Below are 22,352 nucleotides of genomic sequence, written 5' to 3' on the forward strand. Positions count from 1 at the left end.
GTGCATTCCTGAGGTCACAGTGCCTGCTCAGAGCTCGCCGCTGCTGCCTGTGCTTCTTGTTGTGCAGCTGTAAAGCCTCTGCAGAGCTGCCTGAAGTGTGGCAGGGGAACAGGAGAGTGAGCTCTGGGCATAGCAAAGCGCACTCTGTGAATGCCCAGCTGGGTGCTGGCTGTTTCCTTACCCTGCTGCCCGAGCACTGGATTGGTTTCCCACTTGGTGCGTGTTCCAGGATGATTCCTGTGTGGAACGGTCCAAAGAGCTTGACCAGAAAGGCATCCTAATGTGGAGTCAGAGGCAGAGGGCAGGGGTAACATCTGCTGTCCCTCTGCATTTTTCTGGGGCACCCGGCTCTGTTTCTGGAGTGTAGGGTTGTCTGTAGTATTTGCCATTGGTGTGTCAGGGTGTGAGTTCAGCATCCAGCAGGAAGGTGACCTTTGGAGGTGGGACACGACTGGCACTGAGACCTGGTAGGTAGAAAGCCAGCTTGAATGAGAAAGGATAGGAAGGTTGCATTCCCTCCTTTAGTAAATCCAGCTGTACTGCTTTGGAAACTGCTCTCCGCAGGGATGGAGTATGTGTGTGTCTTTGCTCATGTACGTGTGTGTGTTGGGCTCTGCAGTCAGCTGTTGGTAAGGCACGCTGTGAGCAGTACGTCCAGGGAAAGGGTCTGATTGTAACACTGATCCAGCTCTGAGCGTGGAACTCCTGAGGCTTTCCCAGGGCTGAGCTCAGCTGGGTTCTTCTTTCCAACTTAAATTGCTCTTCCTCCAGTCATGGTTCTGCGCCTGGTTTGTCTGGAGAGTGCTCCACTGAATGACAGGACAGGCGCTGCCTCTGAAGCTCCTGTGTGAGCTTTTTGTTAGGGAAGGAAATGCTGTGTGATTCTGGCTACGGCTCCGACAAGCTGACCTTTGGCTCAGGGACCAGGCTTTCTGTTCAACCATGTGAGTGCCCATTTCCTAAAGGTCTTCCATGGGAATTTCTTCAAATAGATGTAGTTTTGTTTTCTTGTTTCTTGGCCTTTTGATTTCATGTTTGTTGGACTGAAAGGCTTTATCTGTCACTACTGGCTTCAAGAATGCCTTCTTTGCCAAAATTACAGATGTGTTGTGAGCAGAGCTGAGCTAAGATATAGTTTAAATATCAGGGGGAAGTTCTTTACTAAGAGACGGTGAGGTGCTGGAAGAGGCTGCCCAGAGAGGTTCTGGATGCTCCATCCCTGCAGGGGTTCAGCACAAGGTTGGAAGGAGCCCTGGGCTGCCGGGTCTGGTATTAGATATGGATGTTGGTGGTCCTGCATTCTGCAGGGCGTTTGGAGCGTGATGATCCTTGAGGGCCCTTCCAGCCCAAGCCATTCTATGGTTCTATGAATCACTGATACTTTCTCAACTTAAACCGTTCCTCCTGAAGTCATGGATCAGGGCCTGGATTGTCTCAAGAGTGCACCACAGGATGGGGATAGGTGCTGCCTCTCAAATGCCTGTGTGGGCTTTTTGTTTGGAAAGGAAATACTGTGTGATTCTAACTCCAACTCTGGCAAGCTGAACTTCGGCTCAGGGACCAGACTTTCTGTACAACCATGTGAGTGTGCTTTTTCAAACAGTCTTCCATAGGTGCTTTTTGCAGGAGGTTTATTGCAGTGTTAATCTTTTTATTACAGCTTTGTGAGCTGGAACCCTTCTCTGCCATTGCAGGCTGTGAGAATGCCCTTGCTGCAGAAAATAAGTGAGCAGAGCTCTCTTATGTTGTGAGCAGAGCTGAACTGGAGGTCTGAATGCTTTTGGGAAAGGGTACTCAGAGCTCTCAGTCTGTGCTGTGTCTCACTGGCATTCTCACATCTTGTCAGGGATTTGCCTTTGTGATGGCAACACAGAGGACAGTTTGGATGGGCTTTGAGGTCAGGAGAAGGAGGAGAATGTTTGGAAGTTCCCCTCAGTTTCAGCCCAGCCTCATCCTATACAACCAGCATGGTAATTTCCACTCTTGCTTTGGGGTGAGAAGGTCCCTGATGACCCTTCTGCTGCCCCTCTGTGACTTGGCATGGTCAGACTAATGCTTGGGGACCAGTGTTTATTCGCAAGGGCTGGGTGGGCTTTTTGTTAAGGAAAGCAATGCTGTGTGAATACAGGAGCTGATGTCACAAAGCTAACCTTTGGCACAGGGACCAGACTCTCTGTCCAACCCCGTGAGTATCCAGCATCCATAGGTCTTCCATAGGTGTCTTGTCCAATAGGTGTAATTTGATTCCCATTTTGATTTCAGGCTTTCAGATCTCAAATGCCTTCTTTGCCACTGCTGGCTCCAAGAATCCCCTCACTGCTGCAGTTAATGTGTTTCTGTGTGGTGGTAGCAGTGCTGAAATGCAGGTCTAAGCTTTTGGAATGGGCCACACAAATGTTCATTAGGAGGGGCTGGGACAGCCACAAGAAGGGCTGCCTTGTTATGGGCAGAGGGGGTGTTTGTGTAAGGACCTGTGTTGCTGTGAGTGATGGCGCAAGAAGGTTCATCTTTGGGGTTGGAACAAAGCTTTGTGTAAAGCCCTGTGAGTACTGCTGGTGTTAATTTGTACTCTTCTGCGGTAACACAGAAAGACAGAATGACAATAATGTCAGCATATTTGTTTAGGAAAGGCTTCAGATGAGCATGTGGAAACCTTTATCATCTGTCTGGTTATGGCAAAAGAATTCCAGGGTGATGTGGGAAGAAGGGGAGGCAGAAAAAAATTTACATCTGATCAGGAGAGAAGGCTGTTTACAAATGAAGGTCAGCACTGAGGATTGAGAGGATTCCTTCTACACAGAAATGTCCCTGGCAGGACTTGCCACTCCTCCATGGGCACAAGGACAAATATCTTCTGGATAAGGGCAGTGTTGGTGGCAGAGTCAGTGTTTTTTGGGACTGGCATGAGTGAACTAATCTTGTAGATCTCAAAGGATTGAGTGGCTGGAAAGCTGCCTGACAGAAAGGGACCTTGGTGTACTGATGGACAGGCAGCTGAATGTGAGCCAGCAGTGTGCCCAGGTGGCCAAGAAGGCCGATGGCATCCTGGCTGGTATCAGGAATGGTGTGGTGAGCAGGACTGGGGAAGTCATCCTGCCCCTGTACTGGGCTTTGTTGAGGCCAGTTCTCGAGTTCTGTGTTCAGTTTTGGGCAACTCAATACAGAAGGAACATGGAGGTGCTGGAGCAGGTCCAAAGAAGGGCAACAAGGCTGGGGAAGGGCTTGGAGAATGTGCTATACGAGGAGAGACTGAAGGAACTGCAGATGTTTGGTCTGGGGAAAAGAATGTTGAGGGGAAACCTTATTGCTCTCTTCCAATATCTGAAAGGTGATTGCAGCGAGAGTGGGGTTGATCTCTTCTCACTGCTGACAGGACGAGAGGATACATATTTGCCTTAATGGCAATAGAGGACAGATTGGATGGACTTTGAGGTCAGGAGAAGGAGGAGGATGTTTGTAAGAGCCCTTCAGTTTCAGCCCAGCCTCATCCCATGCAACCAGCATGGTATCTTCCACTCTTTCTGTGGGGTGAGAAGGTCTCTCCTCACCCTTCTGTTGCCTCTCCATGACCTGACATGATCAGGCTAATCCTTGGGGACCAGTGTTGGTTCTCAAGCATCTGGGTGGGCTTTTTGTTAAGGAAGGCAATGCTGTGTGAATACAAGATCCAGCTATGTTGACCTTACATTTGGCTCAGGGACAAGACTCTCTGTCCAACCATGTAAGTACACTGCTTCCAGAGGTCTACCAAAGGTGCCATTTCCAATAGATGTAATTTTGTGTTTTACTTTTGGATTTAAACATGACAAGGCTAATATCCCTCACCAGCCATTGCAGGCACCGAGAATGCCCTCACTGCTGCAGCCATGAGCTGCACTGAAGTTCAGAAGTTCTTAATTTTTTCTTGATTTGAGCTGTGTTGCAAAAGAAGGTCAGTGGTGCAGATGGAGAGAAGAGCATTCTTCTCAACAGGAACATCCCAGGCAGGAATTGCTGCTCCTGAATGATCTCAAGCAAAATTCTCTTCTGAACAAGAGCAGTTCCTCTTTCTCAGCTTCACCTCCTCTTCGTCTAGATGTCAGTCTGTGCCTGTTTTACCAGGTATGTGCACCAGTGAATGGGGACAGTGCTGCCACTGAAGTCGCGGTGTGGGCTTTTTGTCAGGGAAGGAAATACTGTGTGATTCTGGCTATGGCTACCAGCTGACCTTTGGCTCAGGGACCAGACTCATTGTCCAACCACGTGAGTGCAATGCAGTTTCCATAGGTCTATCATAGCTGTTTTTTGTGACAGAATTGTGTGCATCCTTTTGTTTGTGTTCCTCCTTTTGATCTTAAATTCTTGGAGCTGAAATTTTCTTATCTGCCATAGTAGGCTCTGACAGCATCCTCACTGCAGAAGTCAAGGACATGCTGTGAGCAGAGCTGAACTGGGGGTCTGAGTGCTTTTCAGAAGGAATCTCCTGTGTAAGTGGACAGTTCTCTGCTGTCACACTGTCATTCGCACATCTTGCCAGGTGTTTGCCTTTGTGATGGTAACACAGAGGACAGTTTGAATGGACTTTGAGGTCAGGAGAAGGAGGAGAATGTTTGGAAGTGCCCCTCAGTTTCAGCCCAGCCTCATCCTATACAACCAGCATGGTAATTTCCACTCTTGCTTTGGGGTGAGAAGGATCCTCCTCACCCTTCTGCTGCCCCTCTGTGACTTAGCATGGTCAGACTAATCCTTGGGTACCAGTGTTGGCTCTCAAGTGACAGTGTGGGCTTTCTGTTAAGGGAAGCAGTGCTGTGTGAATACAGGATATGGTGCAAGAGAGCTGACCTTTGGCACAGGGACCAGGCTCTCTGTCCAACCCCGTGAGTACACTGCTTCCATAGATCTTCCATTTGTGCCTCTTCCAATAGATGTAATTTTGTGTTTCACCTTTGGACTTACAACATGACAGGGCTAAAATCCCTCTTCTGCCATTTCTAATAATGCCCTCACTGCTGCAGTTAAAGTATTTCAGTGTGGTGGGAGCAGTGCTGAATTGGAGGTCTCACTGTTTTAGGGAAAGGGTCACCCAAGTGTTACAGAGTTAGGGCTCAGCCAGCCACACTAAAGGCTGCCTTGATATGGGGACAGAAGCGTGTTTGTACAAGGGCTTGTGTTGCTGTGAGTGTTGGCTGGGTCAGCTTCACCTTTGGAGCTGGAACAAAGCTTTGTGTAAAGCCCTGTGAGTACTGCTGGTGGTATTTTACATCCTTACATGGTGATCCAGAAATACCCAGAACAATAATGTTATTTTGTATATTTGGGGATTTTTCTGCATGTCAGCATGCACAATTTTTTGTCTTCTGACTGGTTATAGCAAACAAGCTGGAGGGTGGAATGGGAAGAAATAGCAGTTGAGCACAATTTTTCCACAGTAGAAGGGGGAAGATATTTATGATGGAAGGTGACAGACTGTGTGCATGGATGGACACAGACTGTGAGCAGTATGTCCAGGGGAAATGGTCTGATTGAAACATTGATGCAGGTCTCAGAGTAGAATGCCCTTGGCCTTTCCAGAGCTGAGGACATTTGCATTCCTCTTCCTCAGCTTCACTTTCTCAAGACATCAATCAGTGTCTGTTTTATCATGAGTGTGCACAATCAATGAAGATGCGTGTTGCTACCCAGATGTCTCGAAGGGGACGAGGGGAGGCTTTCTGTTAGGGTAGGAAATGCTGCATTATTCTAAGTATGACTCCAAGCTGACCTTTGGCTCAGGGACCAGACTCTCAGTTCCATCATGTGAGTATGCAGCTCCCAAAGGTCTTCCATACATGCTTTTTTCCGTAGATGTACTTTGGTGTTCCACCTTTTGATTTCACATTTGCTGAGCTGAAAGCTCTTGCCTGCCATTACAGGCTCCGAGAATGCCCTCACTGCTGCAGTTACTGTGGTGGTGAGAGTAGAGCTGAACTGGAGGTCAGCATGCTTTTGGGACTAAGTCACCTTTAGACATGGAGTATGCTCTGTGACACTGATTTTCTGAAACTTATGAGGAATTTACCATTGTGCTGGCAACCTAGGGGATAGTATGGATGGATAGGGAATAGGAGGAGAAGTCTTGCTGAGGTGGGGGTCAGCCAACCACACTAAGGGCTTCCTTATTATGGGTGGAGGAGAGTGCTTGCATAAGGGCTTGTGTTGCTGTGAGTGATGGCTTGAGCAGGCTGACCTTTGGAGCTGGAGCAAAGCTTTGTGTAAAGCCTCATGAGTACTGTTGGTGGTATGTTGTAGCCTTGCATGATAATGCACAAATCTCTAAGACATTAATGTTAGTATGCGCATTATGGACAGCATGCACAGTCCTTCATCTTCTGTCTGGTTATGGCAAAGGAGTTGCAGGGTGATGTGGGAAGAAGGGGTGACAGAGCAGAAGTTTCTCTCTGGGCATAGGAGAGTTTACTTACAAAGGATAGTCAGAGGTGGTTAATGGCATGAATTAGAGTGGATGTAAGCCAAGACTTGGGTTTTTGAGGCAGCAGGAAACACTGTGGGTATAATGCAGCAGGTGGAAAGATGACATTCGGTGAAGGAACATTGCTGACCGTAAAGCTCTGTGAGTACAAGCACTAAGTCCACTCTGGCACTTTGCAGCCTATGAAGCTACCAGGTGCTTTCTTTCCCTATGGCTTTTCCTTTTTTTGCAAACCAATGTAATTTAGGGCTTCTCTTAAATTGGTAAAAATCTGTCTGTATGGCCTTGCTCAGAAAATAGTGATGGATCAAATTAAATCTAGGCTGCAATAGGTAGTGCTCCCCAGACATCGGTACTGGAGCCCTTCCTGTTTAATATCTTCACTGATGATATGGACCAGGGGATTGAATGTGCCTCAGTAAGTTTCCAGATGGCAAAGCTGGGGGGAAGTTTTTCTGCCTCAGGGTAGGAAGTCTCTACAGAAGGATCTGAACAGGCTGGATGAATGGGCTGAGGCCAGCTGTACCGTGTTCAACGTAACCAAGTGCTGGGTCCTGCATTTTGTTCGCAACAACCCCATGCATCACTGCATGCTTGGGGCAGTGACTGGAAACTGCAGAAAGGATCTGGAGGTGTTGGAACATAACATAAACCAGTAGTGTGCCTGAGTGGCCACGAAGGCAATGGCATCATGGCTCTTACCAGAAACTCTGTAGCCAGCAGGAGCTGGGAAATCACCTTCCCTTCATACCCAGCACTGGCGAAGCTGTGCCTTGAATATTGTTGTTGGCCCCTTACTAGAAGAAAGACATCAAGGCCCTGGAGCATGCCCAGAGAAGGCAGTGAAACTGTTGAGAAGTCTGGAGCACAAGTCTTACGAGGAGTGGCTGAGGGAGCTGGGATTATTCAGTCTGGAGAAGAAGAGGCTCAGGGAGACCTGACTGTCACTACAGCTACCTAAAAGGAAGTTGTGGTGAGGTGGGGTCGGCCTCTTCTCCCGTGTAACCAGTGCTAGGGGTCTAGAGGAAATGGCCTCATGTTGTGCCAGTAGAGGTTCAGGTTGGATAATAGGAAAAAATCCACTCAGAAAGAGTAGTGATGCATTGGAATAGGTTGCTCAAGAAGTGGAGGTGTTCAAGAAATGTGGAAATGTGGCACTTTGGGACATGGTTTAGTGGGCATGATGGCAGTGGGTTAATAGTTGGACTAGATGATCTTAGTGGTCTTTCCTAACCTTAACGACTCTGTGATTCTAAAAGTAGGGGCTTGGGCTCTCAAGGAGATGGGGTTGCCTTTCTCACCAAGGATGTAGAAGGGCTTATGTTCTTGTGAAGGCGAAAACCACTGTGGAAACTACGGCAAGTTCACCCTTGGACAGGGGACACAACTTCAGGTTCTGCCCAGTAAGTTCAGCTGCCCCCCGCTTCCTTGGCTTCCCATGCAATATGTTATGGCACTTAAACTTCCTTACGTGCTTGTTTCTGCTTCTCCCTTCACTCTAAGCATAGATGGATGTGTGTTCTGCCCTTCCTGGCCTTGGCATTTGCTGGCCTTGAGCCTTGAGGGTTCATGCTGCTTTTCGAGATGTTGGATGAGCTTTTTGTTGTGGGAGGAAATGCTGTGTGATTATAGCTCTGCATATGGCACAGTGACCTTTGGTTCGGGGACCAGGCTGTCCGTCCAGCCAAGTGAGTGTTCAGTTTTTCTGTCTCCTTTGTCATATTGCTTATGCATGCACTGTAGATATCTCTGCGGCATCCATATCACCTTACAGAGGTAGAGGAAAAAAATAGGTGCTATTTCATTTTATGTAGATGATGTAGCCATCAGAGGACTCTCTGGGAATATGACTTTGCATGAAATCCCTACCCAAGTTAGAGATCACCACTGAAATGTGGTCTTGTCCTTAGAAATGTTTCTATGAGGTGGACTTATCCTGTTGAGAGAAAGATGCTTTGAACATTGCTCTCCTGGTTGCTGATAGTCTGTGAGCAAGCAGGAAAGAAGGCAGAGGAACAGGTAGAACAACTTATGCCCAGTGCCTGTATGTGGTATGAAAGGTGGTGGGAGATGCAAAATTGGGTTTTAGGTTCTGTTTCTTACTTCTTTCCTTTCAGGTATCTCAGGCAAGGCCCAGAATTTGCTTGGTGCAGCTCTGTCCTGTTAGTTAAGCTAGATAGCTCTCAGTACGTAGACTGTTTTTCTGAGTATAACTGGAGTGAAAAGTACACCACAGTTGCTTTCAGCCTAGAGAAGTGTGGACAGTTACAAAGGGCACCTTATGTGGGTGAGCACACAGCCATGACTGGGAGAACTTCCAATAGAGCCAAGCAAGTCCACTGTCAATCCAACCTTCAGAAAGGCAGACTGTTTCCACCTGAATGTGAGCATTCTACTTGCCCAGGCTGTAAGCAAGGAGGCTACCACTACATCCCTAGTGCTGGTTTCATCTGCTGGCAGCTGAACCCTCCAGGTTTCTGTCAATTGCCATGCTGTTCTGACAACACCCTCAAATTCACCCTTGGCTCTGCGTCTAAAGCCACCATCTTGCCAATCAGGTGAGTTAATGGTGCAGTTTCATCTCACAGTCACGTCCTGTGGCTTTGCTCTAGCAATAACACAGGAGAGAAAAAGCAACCTGAGCCCTCACGGAATGCTTGTTCTGTTGCTAAATCATAAAGCAGATGGCAAGAACACTACATTTAGTTTTGCATAACAGCACGAGCGCAAGCTCTTTTGGGACTGTGGGTGAAAACCAGCATCAGTGAATGGATGGTATTCTCAAAGAAGCCCCAGTCAGAAGAACAAGTGTATCTGGAACATTGTTTGGGGAACAGATTCCACTGTGTTCCAGGTAATTACGCTGTTTTTGAGCATGCTGTGACACAGCTTTGCAACAGCTTATTGCACAAGGCCGTGCACGAGGCTGACAGAAGTATTTTTGTAATGAAATATGTTGGAGTGTGTATATTGCAGACAAAGTCACATTTGGAAAGGGAACTTCGCTTTCAGTTGTGGCCCATAAGTAGCCAAGTACACTGGAAACTAGAATTTGGGTCATTTTTTCTCTCCATCCTTTTTGTTTACTGGAGATAAACTTGTGAGCTAACTGTGAAATTCTCCAGATGTTTATTGGAGATAAACTTGTGAGCTAACTGTGAAATTCTCCAGAAGCTCTTAGAAAATGACCACATGCATGTCTACCATGGCCTTGGCCTCCTCTGCAGTATTTCACAGTGTTTAAGTTAACAGAAAAAGAACTTCTCCCTTTAATATGAACTTAGTGGTACATGGTGCAGATGATGGCATTCCAGATAAATTTGGAAACCTGGTCCTGTTGAAGCTTAAGCAGATCTTGCAGGCTGCAGTGGTGCAGTAGGGGTGGTGTTTTCAGAACACGTCCTGCAGAGCTACGTGCCTTTCAGCTTCTGTGTCTGAAAAATTCTGGGGTACTTTCTGTTAAGCAGTGAATAAGCTTTCTAAACTTAAATTGACTGGTTGCATTTTCCTTTTCTTGTGATGTCTGAAGTTTTACGTGTCTGTGTATTTTAAACTTCATTTTCCAATGATCCGAAATCACTTGACTTTGGAGATTATATAGCTTCCTCAGTTATCCTTCATGCTGCTTCCACAGGGTTTGCTGCAGATGCAGGTCCTACCCATCTCTCTGGATAAATTCATTGCCAGCTCTGACACTCCACATTTCAGGATAACCAACATGTTGACCTCATCAGAACAGCTGCTATGTTTGCTGCCTCCTTGGCCACAGTGTGAACGCTGGTGTGGGGAAGATGGTGTTTGGCAGGAAGGGTAATTTTAACCCTGAGACCTGGTAAGCACTGTAACATGCAGAATAATCAGTAATTTTCATTTTCAGTACTGAGCTGGGCACTCAGCTCAATAGATCTTCATGTCCACAAATGCAGAATTTTTCCAAGGCCTCAACTCCTCCACAGTGTTACAGGGGCCTGTAAGGCAACAAAACAAAGCAGATACCAAAGTCCTTCAGTGCTTGGCTGCCCTCGGGCTCTAGATGATTTTGCTGTTGTACTTCTGGTACTTTTAGCTTGAGTACTTTTTTATGAGATGGCAATAAAAATGGATCTGGAGCCAAAGTACACAGAAACAGTTTGGCATCTTTACTCCCTGTCTGTTGATAAATAATGGGATTTGTAGAGGAAATGATGGTGTCTGTGCAAAGAGAGATTTTGACAGAGTGTATTGCACTGGGTGTATGATGCAGGAAGAAGGGTTCTCCTTGGTTCTGGAACAAGGTTGGCAGTGCTATCTTGTAAGTACACAATGTTATTTTCTGGAGAAAAGGTCATGAATGAACTGCAGAACAAAAGGTGATATTAAATGCAAGGGCAGGGATGCAGGTGCCTGATGGTGTGTTCTGTCCATAAACTTATCCTATAGTCATCATATATTCAAATCATCTTCTGGTAAAAATAATGGTTGTATAATTGGATGTGGATCAATTTGTCCTTTACATGCTTTCTTCTGAACACAGTTCTGGTTTATCTTTTTGAGAGGTCAGCTTCTGATCACACCGGAAAAAATTAAAGAGTAAGTGGAGCTAAACTGAAAGTTGATCTTAGTAAGTCTATATAATCTACGATTTGACCTTATATGGGGAGAGAGGGAATGAACAAGAAATGCTATACCTGAGCAGGGTATTAAGCTTCAGTTTTATTCCATTCTGAATTATATCCACATTGATGTGCAATCCATTAAATTGGGAAAAATCAAAATGTCTGTTTCAAAACAACTCCAAATGAAGCTGACAAATTCCTGCTGAATTCTGTGGTAATTCATGTAAATTTACAGACACAAGGCTGACAAAATATTCAAACATAGGTGGGAAAAGATAAGAGGGTATAAGAAGTAGATAGGTCTGGTTCGGATAGCAGTCTTCACAAAAACAAGAGCTAACTTGATAAAATGTCTTAAATCTATTGAAAATATGGGCAAAAATTGATTTTTATGCCGTCCAATATTGGAAGAGTCAAGGACGAAATGCTTAGACTTGGAAATTCAAATTAAACAAAAAAAGCCTAAAGGGAATTTAATATAGTTCACTTCCTTCAAAATGTAGGGTTGTGCTGTTGTTGTTTAGTTTTTCTGTCACTTTGGGCCATTATTGCATGAGAGCTGTTTGTGGCACAGTGGATTCTGGATGTGCTTGAAACGTTGTCTTATTTCTCATACCATCATTTGAAAATCCCTACACATCAGAACAGCTGATAGAAGATAACAGGTGGATTAAACATTTAAACTCCATATCACAGTCTTCCCATAAAGGAGCTGCTGTATTTCACGTTTAAATTTCCTGAGATAGATCAGACAAACTATAGTTGTGCCCGTGGTTGTGATGGCTTCAAGGATGGTTTTTGTTGGCTTGTTTTTCATTGTGTGAACACTGGCTATAAAGTCATCTTTGGAAACGGGACAGAGCTTATTGTGAAACCAAGTAAGAAACGTGTTTGTACATGCTTGTGTTTTTTATTGTGGCTTTAGACTTGAATAGCAGAGTAGCTTTTCAGATTGTGAGTTGGTAATGAAAGGAACTGTCTAGTTGAACTGTGTAGTCCTGATTTGAATTACTGTATTTTTTCTTGTGTTATCTACACATTTGATGTATCATGGAAAAAGCTGTGGAGGGAAAAGTGGACGATAGGAAGGTGATCGTCGTCAGTTACTCTGATCCTAAACTGTGGTCATGTTCTTGTTCCCATCCTTTTCTAGCCCAACAAGGCTTTGTGCTGAAGCTACTGCACCACGTCTAACAACAAAGGCAACAGTTTTGCTTCAGCAGGGATCACAAGCAGCTTCGTTACCAACTATCTGTTGGTACAGTTCAAAAAGTTCTCATCCTTTACTGGTTGTGGCAGGGAACATTGCCACCAAAGATGAGGAAAAGCTGGGGATACTCAATGTCTTGTTCTGACTTTCAAAGTCAGAGTAGTTATCCGCAGGGTGCTCAGCCCTGTGAGTTGGGAGGCAGGGATGTCGAGCAGAATACGCTCCTCACAGTTCTGGAAGAGCATGCAAAGATTTTTGCTACGCCAGACAGCACTGTGTGTCTACGAATTCCTACCAGCTTACCTTTGGAGATGGAACCACACTTGTGGTAACACCAAGTAAGATTTCTGAGGCTCGGGACTTTGAGCTGTTTGGTGGAAAAACCCAGCCCACCAAAAATAAAGTGAAAGCTTGCTAAAAGAGTAGTAAAACCCAGTTCAGATGCAGGTGGTTGCCAAATGAGAATTGCAAGGACTTCATTCTTACTATAGTATCTGCTAGATATTATAGGACAGAGATCTTCCTTAGTGCAATTATTTAAATTTCACAAGCTGTGCAGTTTTGCTGTGGGGGAACACTTAAAATCTGGCAATATGGGTGCATGCAACTTATCTTCCCATGTGAGAAGTTCCACACTTGCATCATGGTGCAGGCAAGCTTTGTGTCCTGGTGTTTCTCCTGGAAATTAAAAAAAATCCTTATATTTGGAGTTGGAGGTAACTTCCTTGTTTTTCTCCAGATATGTGAACTTTTTTAGCTTAGGTAAATACCTAACTATAGGTATGTTTAGTTTGCAAAATATTCACAGCAGATTCTTTAGTCTGTTCTTTCACTTCATCTGAAATAAAATTAGGAATTGGTCTCTAAACGTAACCAGAGACTTCCTTTTAGTTACTTGAATTTGGAGACATACAATAACACTGGTGGAAATTTTATATATACTCCCTCCTTTGAAAATTGTGTATGTTCTCACACCTAACAAACTTTCCTGGGCATTTCCTGAGTCAGAAACCTCATGTTAATTTTTTATTACCTCAATTAAATCTCAAGCAAATTTTTAGCCGTCCTGTAAGTTCATCTGGGAATTTCTAAATTTGGAAAGGAACTATATAAGAAAAGCAAAGCTGTTCAGGAAGATAGCCACAATACTTTTTTTTTTTTTTTCCACTGGAGAATAGTGAAAACAATTAAAATTTCTTCACCTGTGTCTTAGATTTTATCTATACTTGCTTAGAAATTCAGTCCCACTTTCTTTATAGGATGGAGAGCGCATTTAATTATGGTCTAGGTTTTGCAGAGGGAATGAGGAAGAGGTGTCACCGGTGACTGGATTTTGTTCACATATTAACTAATAATTTAATTATGATCTCATTTTCCATTTAATTTGCAGCAAGGATCTCTCATGGGCTGTATTCTTAAGGAAGGATTTGGCTTGATATTAGCCAGTGGGTGAGGTTTCGATGTGCTTTGCCCTGATATCCTTTGTGGTGTGAATGTATTTTTCCAGCTACACAGAACATGATACAGAGCTGTCACTATGTTTAACCCACTTTTGATGTGCAAAACTAGATAGCCCTGCAAACTGGGAGCATGTTGGTTTGTTATGTTATTTATTGTCTTATTGTCTTATTTCTACTCTTTATTTATTTATTTATTTAGCCCAGATTGCATGAATATATGGCCTGAATTCAAATTCTGATATCTGATTTTTTCTGTATTATTATTATTACTTTTTTTCAACCCTTCACATTAGTCATACTACTCAGTTTCTCTGCTGTCTGGGGCAGTTGTTGTTTCTGGCTCTTGGTAATGGAAACGGGCTATATATTGCACTGAGTGCTTGTTTGTGTGCATGTAGTTGAGCACACATCAGAGCTCAGCCCAAGCTGCCTTGGCAGACCCGGTTCTGGAGAGAACGGAGGGGAGGCTTCTATTGTGTCCTGAAAGGCTGTGTAGAATTCAGGGCAAGATCCAAGCCCATATTTGGTAGCGGCGTTCATCTTTGGGTGAAACCCAGAGGGTGTTAAAATAATACAGTGTAAAGTGCAGCCTGGAAGAGTGAACTGAGCAGAAAGGCAGCACAGCCTGGTCAGACTCAGCAGCAGTGGTCAGAAGGCTTCTGAACTGTTTCTGGAAGGCTACGTATGCATGTAGTAACTGACACACATAGGAAATAATAAGCAGATGTCTGATTAGATTGTGGGCAAAGGCCAGAACAGTGAGTGGCAAAAATGATAGAGCAATGGGTCTGACGTGTTTATTTCACTGTACATGTTGAGGGGATGGCAGTAACTTGCCTTCCTTAGATTATTCCAGTAAGCACCCTGCACTGCCACGTGTGCGGTGCAGCATGTGAGCACACAGAGGCACCATTTTGCAAAGCAGGGTGTCACAGTGCAATACTGGGGGTTATGGCAAACTCGTATTTGGAACTGGAACCAAACTTACAGTTTCTCTAGGTATGTCTGAATTCTCAGATGTGATTTCTCTTGAAAATACTTATGTCACTTTAGCAGTTACTTTGCCTCTTTAGTTGCTTTACAGTATAATGGAAATGGGACTATACATTTTCAGCTGATGACTTATATGGCTGTATATATATATTTTCCCCTCCCTGTGCTTGATGATGCCCAAATCAGGCATTTAAAATATTGTAGTTGAATTTTCTTGAAGTTGAAAGTTGAAAGTTGAAAAGAGATGACTGTTTCTGGGCTAACAGTCCAGAATAACAGAAATCTTTATGTGGAGAATAGGCAAAGGGAAATGGAAAAGTCAGCACTGGTGAGCAAAATCCAGAGTGGTGAGAATTATCCCCTAAAGCTGCAGTATGTAAAATGGACTTTTCTGGGCCGTGGATGATAACACTTTAAGATAAGAGGATCCTGATGAAAAGCAGGAGCACATAATGGGTTTTTGCTTTGGAGATCCTGAATGAAGCTGTAATGATAGGGCTGAGTTTCTGCCATAATGTGAAGTGCAAATAATTGAAGCTCAGGAAACAAGTTTATCTTTGAGAATGTGTCATGGCTGCCAAACCAGGACAGAATGATACCAAGTTTGTAGCCAATTAGTGGGGAGTACTGTGAGGTTGCTTCAGCATTCAGCATCCACATGAGCATTACAAGCTGTAAGAGATTATTGCTTTTGCAGCTTTGTCTCAAAGCTTGCGACTGCATGAGAATTTGTGGTGCAAAAGGCCTTAGAAGCTGGGGGTGGGATAGATAGCCAGACAGAGGAAAGGAGTTCAAGAGGATGCATTAGTAAATTATTTCTGTGGAAATCTGATAAATAATTTGGTCTGGACAAACGTACATTAAAAAAAGTAGTTTTTGCTAGTTGCTGCCACAAGTGATCTCCCAAAGTACTTTTAAGCAGTGACGAGTGAGCAGTTACGAGCTCTGCGTGTTCTTAGGTGGCAATTGAACATGATGATGTATGGACAACTTCCAGTTCAAAATTCACGGAAATTTAGATGGACTGTGGGGGAAGAGTACAGTCTGCTCTTGCACGTGTGCTCTGTTTCTTATGTTCTTTCTCAAGTAACTTGTAATCTGTCATTTATGGGCATGGCGTTAATACAGTTTAACATAGAAAAAATGCCTTTGGATCATTGACTAAGCTCCTGTTTTCTCAAGTACAGTTAGTTTTCCAAACATATGATGTACTTTTTACCCATGCCCATTCCCCTGATCGATTTTAATGTTTTTCGGCAATGTCTGAAAAAAATAAATGTTCTTCTCTTGTGTGAAACTTCTTGGAGAAGGGAAAGAAAGGAAGGCAGACACTGTGAAACCAACCTTTTCCTTTTTTCTTTTTGTAAATGTGTCATTTTTTCTAAATTTCTTTACGAGAAGTTTATCTGTATGATTTTCTTTTTACTCTGAAAGAGTAACGCTTCCATTTCTTAAAATGGTGTCATGTTTAAGATAACTTCAAAGCGATTCTATTCTAAAAGTGAAAATACACAACAATATAAAGAAACGATCAATTCTGAAAATCTCTGGAAAAAAATCCTATATTTCAAACGATCTTCTGACCCCGTTGAAAAATATATGACAAAAATAAGAACCTCCAGTTTATGTGGAGCTATTAGCAAGCTGAAGTAGTAATGATTGAGAGCTCTCCTTGAGTCCGTTTGTACGTGTCCTCAGATTGACTGGTTATGGCCATATCTGTATGCAGCTGCTACAGATCCAGCTCTGTTCACAACTAAGACTTTCCTGAAGGCACACCAAAACCTCGGTGCTTTTTGGCAGAACAAGCAATGCTCTCCCTACAAAAAAAAAAGAAAGATATTAAAAAAGAATTGCATACTGAAAAGCATGACTTCTACTTAAAATCTAAATGGCAAATTTGAATTGAAATGACTCTTGACTAATCCAGATAGCAAATCCAAGAAAATGCGATGATGGAGTTGATACTGTCCTATCAGACCCTATGTGAGCTGTGAATTAAAAGCAGATGCACTAAATCTTGAGAGATTTATCTGGCTGACAGTGAGATTAAGTAAATGAGGAATGAAGGACTGATTTGTGATGCAGGTGGTTTTGTGGAAACAAGACATAAATAAATACAGGGAAATATTCAAGAGTTTGAAAGTTTGAAAAACATAGAATATGACAGTGCTTCATAGTGAAAATATGAGTAAAGGATGGAGGCAAAGTCTGACTGTGGAGATAATGGGATTCCTTTAGTGGCCTGTCTCATGGCTGAAGGTCCCATTCAGTACCACTTGGAATATTGCAGAGGCCCGTGTTATTGTGTGACTATGGAAATGGGTACAATGTCACATTTGGGTCAGGGAGAAGACTTCTGGTTCTCCCAGGTACATGCATCCTGAAGTTTTCCCTAATTTGCAAGCCTGTTCAGGATACACATTAAGATCTGGGAAAATGCTGTAGTAGCCTGAAGTGTCACCTAATTGGTGGAAGTTATTTCAAGGAAGATGACCAAGCAGAATTTCTTGAGGCAGCTGAAGGAAAATGTGCTTACAGTGCTCTTCATTCAGTTGCATTCCTGTAATAGCTAAGACAAAAACTAATTCTGTTCTTCTGACCATCACCAGCATTTCTCCTATTCTAAGGGTAAATCCATGACACTTCCATTGGCCTCAAGCCAAGTCATGGACGATATGTCAAATGAACAAACATTGAAATAAAAGAATTCTTAAGAAAATATCTACTTGTGTACCACCATTTTATCTTTACTTGCAGGAGAATCCACCAAGGTATAATATACTCATTCCTTTTTGAACTGTTAGTGTCCGAAAGGGAACTGACCTATCTTTTGTCTTGTTGGACAGTAGTGGCATTATCCACAGGTACTGCAAGTGGATTCTGTACGTGACTGGGATATGAATCCACATTTACCAAGCTGTCAAAGCCACAAGTCCACCCTTAACCCTTACTTCTGGTAGTGCTTACCTGAGTGAGAGTGTAGGAACCTTGATGTGCAATTGCTCCAGGTTTCCTGGAACATGTGAATTATGGAGGTAAAGAAGATACAAGCTGACATTATCAAAAGGAGCTCGGCTGATGATTAAGCCAGTAATAAGTAATAAGCAATGAAATGTTAAAGGAAAAGTCCTTAACCACAAGGCGTGCTGAATAGAGTTTTAGGCGATTTTACAAACACAGATTACTCTGGCATCACTCTCAAAATGTGCAGTTCACAGCTGTAACCAAGGAAAGAATGATAATTTTTTTATCCCCTTCTTCCTGACTGTTTTTCTTGTAGATTTCTTTTGTACTTTGACAGTGTTTAAAATCAGTGTGTTTTGCCACTGCTCCCTTAAGTTATCCCTGCTCTAGAATGCCCGTTGATCTGGCTGTCAGTGTGGGTTTGGAAAACGTGCCTGTGTTTTTGCAGAGGTTGGCACCAGTGTGCAAACCAGGGATATGCAGAACTGGCATTTGGGGCTGGAACCCAACTTCTTGTCACCCCGAGTACGTTTAAACTGTTTGTACCAGGAGTGGTAGTTACTTGTTCTCCAGGCATTTACTTGTTCTTTTGAGCATTTTCCCATCTTCTCTTAGACCTCCACTGACAAAAGTATGTTGAAATAGAGATGCTGTGTCGAAAGCCAAGGAGTGCTGGTATGTGGCATGACAATGACTGCAGGAAAGAACAGCTAGATAAGGTGGTCGTGTTTCTTATGGTTTTCTATGGCTAAACAGTCCACTGATGCTTAGCAGCCACGGCGCGGTGTGGTCAGGCATACAGCAAGGAGTTTGCATGCTGCCAAACACTGCATAACAAATTTAATGCATGCTTTGAGTTTTTGGTTATTAGCACGTTCAGATTTGATTTATCCATCTTTAAAATAGCAACCATATGATGTTTTGGAGTCATTCAGCCTAATGACCTTGAGGTTGGATTTTCTAACTCTTAGCCTAAGAATATATCAAGCTTTTTTTGTTCTAAAATCTGAAAGTGAAGTCCTTATTTGTCTAAACTAATGTTGGAATCTGAGCAGTTAGGAATTAGAAAATTCGCATTTGCAAAGGAGACCAAACTTCTTGCGATGCTTTTTAAGCCTCTTTCCTCAGTAAAATTTTAAAAGGCTGTAGAAACCTGCAAAGATGGAAAGAAGTTTCAAACAACTTTGTGTAGACAGCTTTCTACATACTTTGGATGAGAAGACACTGAAATACGCAGCTTCGAGGCAACAACTGATTGCAAAGTCTTACTGTTGAGTGAGAAAGATATAGTACATTTGTAAGAGGAAACAGATTCAAAGGCAGCTCAGGTGCTTCAGATCTGGAGAAGGACAGGCTATGAAAACAGGAGCAGTGACCACTATTTTGTGTTTCTAAATACAGCTACCTTTGTGCAGAATGCACATAGGGAGGGAAGGGAGGAGGCTGAAAGAAAATGAAGGCAGGATTATTTCTCAACACTGTGATGGTGAAGATGCATCAGGGATCCTGGGAATACTGGGAAATGAGATAGCATCATCAGTTTCTTAGACTGGTGACATTGGCATGTCAATGATCTTAGGTTAGAGTCTTGTCAGACAGTGTGGGACTTGTGCTGTCATTCTGCAAAGGAAAACATTGGCCTGGGTGAACTTTGTTGCACAAACACCAGAAGTTGCATTTTTTTACTTAGGAAGGGAAAAAATTCAGACACTTCTGAGTTCATATTTAAGTCATAGTTTCACACTGAATAAGGAAGAAATTTCCCAGGTGACTTAAGCTGTGTCATTGGTAATGATTTGACCTTGGATGTCTGGGATACTGGAGCCATGGGAGTAATTTTTGGAAATTGCACAAGGCTGTCTGTAATCCCAAGTAGTTTATCCAACTAGAAGTGCTCATTAGATAGACTGGTCAGTGAAGGGTATCATTTTGTTGCAAAAAACACATCTATCTTTGAGGCAATACCACAAATATAAAATCAAAAGTTCTTTTGACAGCTGAATTGCAACAAAAAATTGTTTTCTTCCACCTGTATTTAGAGAGGGATTTCAGGATTAATTACTTGAATACTTTTGTTATTGCTCAGTATAAAAATTGGATGTTTTCAAATTCATTTAATTCATGGCTGAATGGATAGTTAGTCTCAGTTCAAGAAGTTTATTGTTTGAGTTGAAATTATTTATTTCCCCCTATAAATGAACTTTCAGGTGTAAAAATACTGAAAGCTGTTTCTGACGGTTAAAACCCATGCTGGTTTTGGAAGAAAAAGCCTACCCAAATGTTTTATGAAAATGACAGCTCTCAGAAAATTAATGGATTGCCTCCTCAAGCCTTTGTTTACAGGGACAATTATTGCACAAATGGTTCAACTCTAAATGGCCAACAAACTCAATTACACTATTTCCAGTCTGACCAGAGACTGAAGGATTCTGCTCTGGAGGGAATGGATAATGAGATGATTCTTCATAGAATAGCAGTTGTGTGTTAAATTGGTTCAGCTTTCTGTTTGGGGAAAAAATAAAAGACACAGATCTTTGGTGTTGACAAAACTCAAACTGCTCTCCCACAGAACTCTACTGCAGTTCAGCTTTCATTGTGGAATGGTCAGGGATGGTATTGAGATAGCTCCTCTTCATCCACCTGGGAGATGTGCTTCGGTGAGGATGCAGTTAGGCAAGGTTGAGAGATCAGAGCATCCTTATTTACTTCTCAAACTTTCTTAAGTAAAGGTCACAGATACCAACACAGCAACTCCAACACATCCACCATCTTGTTAAGACAGAATAACAGGAAATGTAGCTCACAGTGCTGTGGTCGCATTAGCTGGTATTTACCAAGTATGCTTTCTGCAGGCTTTCAAAACAGCATGCAAATATGCAAAGGAAGAAATTGGAAAATGCTTCCAGTGACAGAACAAAGCCAGCAGCCACTAAGAGCGAGAAATGAGTAGATGGTTCAGCAGATGGTGCTGAAGCTGCCAGCAAAAACAAAAAACATTTTTAAAATCTGCACAAGATAAAAGCATTGCAAAGGCAGTGGGAAAAACACATACAGTAATTTAGAGAGAGTTGGATTTGCAGCTCTTCTGATAGCAGAGCACTTGTTGTGAAAGAGAAGACCAGATCCAGCTATTTCTCTTTTTTTTTTTTTGTATCCTTGTACCCCATATTAATGATACAGACTGGTTCATTGGTGTTTCTTTTTTTGCTGTTGTTTGCTTTTTAAATGCGGCCTACCATCCATGTCCCTTCCAGGCTTACCATCAAGGTCCCTTCCAGTCCCTGTTATTCTCTGATTTTGTGATCCAGCTTTTTTAAAATCTGAATATATCACTGAAATCTGTTCCCAAAAGAATAACCATACTAAAAAAAAAAAAAAAAAGGTAATAATAAATTGTACTGTCAGTTGGTGAAATGTAATGAAACATTTATTTAATCTTTCTTTCCCTAAATGGGAACATGTGTTGGTACTTTGCAGTGGCTTTCGTATCTTTTTCCCATAGGAGCATTGTTAGCCAGACTGGCAGTAATGTGGGCACATTTAAGATCTGGCATTATAACCAGCATCCTTCCACACAGCTGGAGGAAGTGGGATTACGAATATCAGTGGTGGATTTGACAGTGCATCTGCAGAAAGCAGAGAATGCCCCTGGGCCTATCTGTCCTCCCCAGACATGACTTCTCATGGCCGTGAAGCAGGAGGGGGGTGGTCTCTGCCTGTTTTACACATCTCTGAGTGCAGTCAGGTCAGGATCCTAAGGGAATCCCAGGTGGCAGTGTAGAGTTGAACAAGCTGATACAGAGAGGGACAGCTAGGTTAGATGTAAACCTTTAGGCTGTGGGTGGCCACATGGGTATCATTTGAGATGCTCTAGGGATCCAGATTGACCACCTGTGGCTCAACATGTGTCAAAGTAAGCCTCACATAGCTCCTGTATCTGCTGTGAATACCTTGGTTCACAGATGGTGTCCTAGCTCAAGATCCCTATGATCAGACAGCTTCCCATTTGAATCATGGAGGAACAGCCATACCTGAGGTGTCAGTGTGTCAAGATTGACCCAGCTAATGTGTGTCACCTAATGTTCTAATCTCACATCATGCCTCTTCTCCATTTTCAGATATTACTCCATCTCCTTCAGTCTACAGGCTGACCTCTGAAGATGACAGGAATTTGGAAATGTGCCTTATCACGGATTACTCCCCTGACAAGCTTGATCTTAGCTCAGTTGATAGGAAGACGGAAACTGTTGTGGAGGTGGCAACATCCGAGAACAAATATGAAGCGAGCTACCTGTCAACCTACTGGGCCAAGAAGGATGAAATGCAGTGTGGTGCCAAGCACGAGGGATTTGCAGTGCTAGAAGATGATCCTGAAGCTGGTAATGCTGTTGTGTGTTCAGGGCTATCCGTGGTCTCTCTGCTATTAGTATGAACAGGACTTGTTCACATCTTCTAACACTGCAAGCAATGCTGAGCTGTGATCCGACTCTCTAAAGGAATGGTGTCTTGTTGCCTCTGCTTTCTTTTGTGTTATCGCTTGGTAGAAACAAATGAAGGGTCAGTAGGCTGGGACAGTCACAGCAGAGAGATCTCAAAATCACAACATGGGAGATATAAAGCTTGAAAATCCTTTGCCTGATGGGACACTAAAGTTTAATTACATCTTACTGCACTAATTA

General features: G+C 43.2%; 1 protein-coding gene across 1 annotated transcript in view; it reads left to right on the forward strand.

The window, feature by feature from the left end:
• The window catches only part of LOC122170901 (M1-specific T cell receptor alpha chain-like), a 32,739-nt gene that overhangs the window by 8,118 nt on the left and 2,269 nt on the right, over positions 1-22,352 (forward strand). The window contains exon 4 of the mRNA XM_042838155.1: positions 21,792-22,052. Coding sequence (XP_042694089.1) covers positions 21,792-22,052 — 261 coding nt within the window. The remainder of the gene's footprint in view (positions 1-21,791; positions 22,053-22,352) is intronic.

Source organism: Centrocercus urophasianus, unplaced genomic scaffold, assembly GCF_019232065.1.
Source record: "Centrocercus urophasianus isolate 14NV4802_14NV808 unplaced genomic scaffold, USGS_Curo_1.0 seq_734, whole genome shotgun sequence".
In the NCBI taxonomy this organism is placed as follows: Eukaryota; Metazoa; Chordata; class Aves; order Galliformes; family Phasianidae; genus Centrocercus; species Centrocercus urophasianus.